Source organism: Morus notabilis, unplaced genomic scaffold (genome assembly GCF_000414095.1).
Source record: "Morus notabilis unplaced genomic scaffold, ASM41409v2 C11389410, whole genome shotgun sequence".
Lineage (NCBI taxonomy): Eukaryota > Viridiplantae > Streptophyta > Magnoliopsida > Rosales > Moraceae > Morus > Morus notabilis.
The window spans coordinates 1-1,212 of record NW_010386659.1 but is presented as its reverse complement, the minus strand read 5'-3'; the positions used below and the strand labels follow the sequence as shown (position 1 = coordinate 1,212).

Genomic DNA, 1,212 nt, shown 5'->3' with positions numbered 1-1,212 from the left:
TTTTTTTTTTTTTTGGTTCTCCTTATTAATTTTGCAAAAACAAACCACGCACGGGAGGAATGAGAGAAATCTAGATGCAAAATTATTCAATTTTGATTTGTTTCCTGAGCCAATAAATTATGGAACCAGAAATATATAGTTTTTTATTATTCAGATATTCAGACAAAATAATAAACAAACAAATCTTACACGTAACCAAAAACTAGCTTTGCCTGGACAGATGTGCATCCTCATCTGCAGATTATTATCAGAGTCTTTCAACACTCGCTCTTATTACCAGTCTTTCAACACTTTCTCTTAGCCCGTTTTCTCGTATTACCAGAGTCTTTCAACACTAGCTCTTAGCCCGTTTTGTTGATTCCAATTTTTAACTCTTGTTCAGATGTAATTTTATGTAAAAAAATTATAATAAAAAAAATAAATGTGCCTGTTAATAAAAACTTTTTATTCTAATAAAATTCATTGAACGGGCTAATTCGTACCCAAAAACAAAAGAAAATGAAAGAGAAGAAAACAATCAAGAAAAGAAAAGATTAATTTTTCTTAACAAGGAATTAACTACAAATTATCAAAAGACCCAAACTTTAACAAGAAATTAACAAACTTTCAATCACATGATTTGTATGTACAAGGCTGATAAAATCCCTTTTGATTTTGCCTGAAAGAACATCCTCATGATCTATTTTACTATACAAGAATTATTTAAAAAGAACCAAAATCCACATCAGAAATTAAAGAGCAGATCTACAGACCAGATCAGACAATATTCAACAATAAAAATGATCCCCCCCAAAAAAAGAAAAGAAAAAAAGAAAAAGAAAAGAAGAAAACCCATTTGGGATTTGATCAATAATATTGTTTAATTTGAAGCAAAATAATAAGCTAGTAAGACAAGACGAGACGTCTAGAACAGAGAGTACAGAAGAGCTTTCTTTTGATCTTGAAGCACATGGGAAGAAAGCAGAACTTCCACTGAGTCTCGACATCCATGGCTTCCACCTTCCCACCGCAGTGAGGGCATGATCCCGGCGCTTGCTGCCTCCCAAGCTCTCTTTCTTCCTCCTCGCATACATAAACCAGCCACATTTTCTCGGAGATTTTCCTTCTAGCCAAACACAAAACCCAACTGAAATGAAAGAGAAGAAAAGAGTGGTTTTGCTTCCTCTGCCTCTTCTTCAGGTGGGGGTAGCTCAATTGATGTGAAGTTAAAAG

General features: G+C 33.7%; 1 protein-coding gene across 1 annotated transcript; it reads right to left on the bottom strand.

Moving 5' to 3' along the window:
* Positions 1-519: 519 nt before the first annotated feature.
* Positions 520-1,206, bottom strand: LOC21383727. The gene has a single exon (XM_024176767.1). It carries the CDS (start codon positions 1,084-1,086, stop codon positions 883-885), a length of 204 nt encoding a protein of 67 aa, XP_024032535.1. The 5' UTR covers positions 1,087-1,206; the 3' UTR covers positions 520-882.
* Between the last annotated feature and the right edge of the window lie 6 nt (positions 1,207-1,212).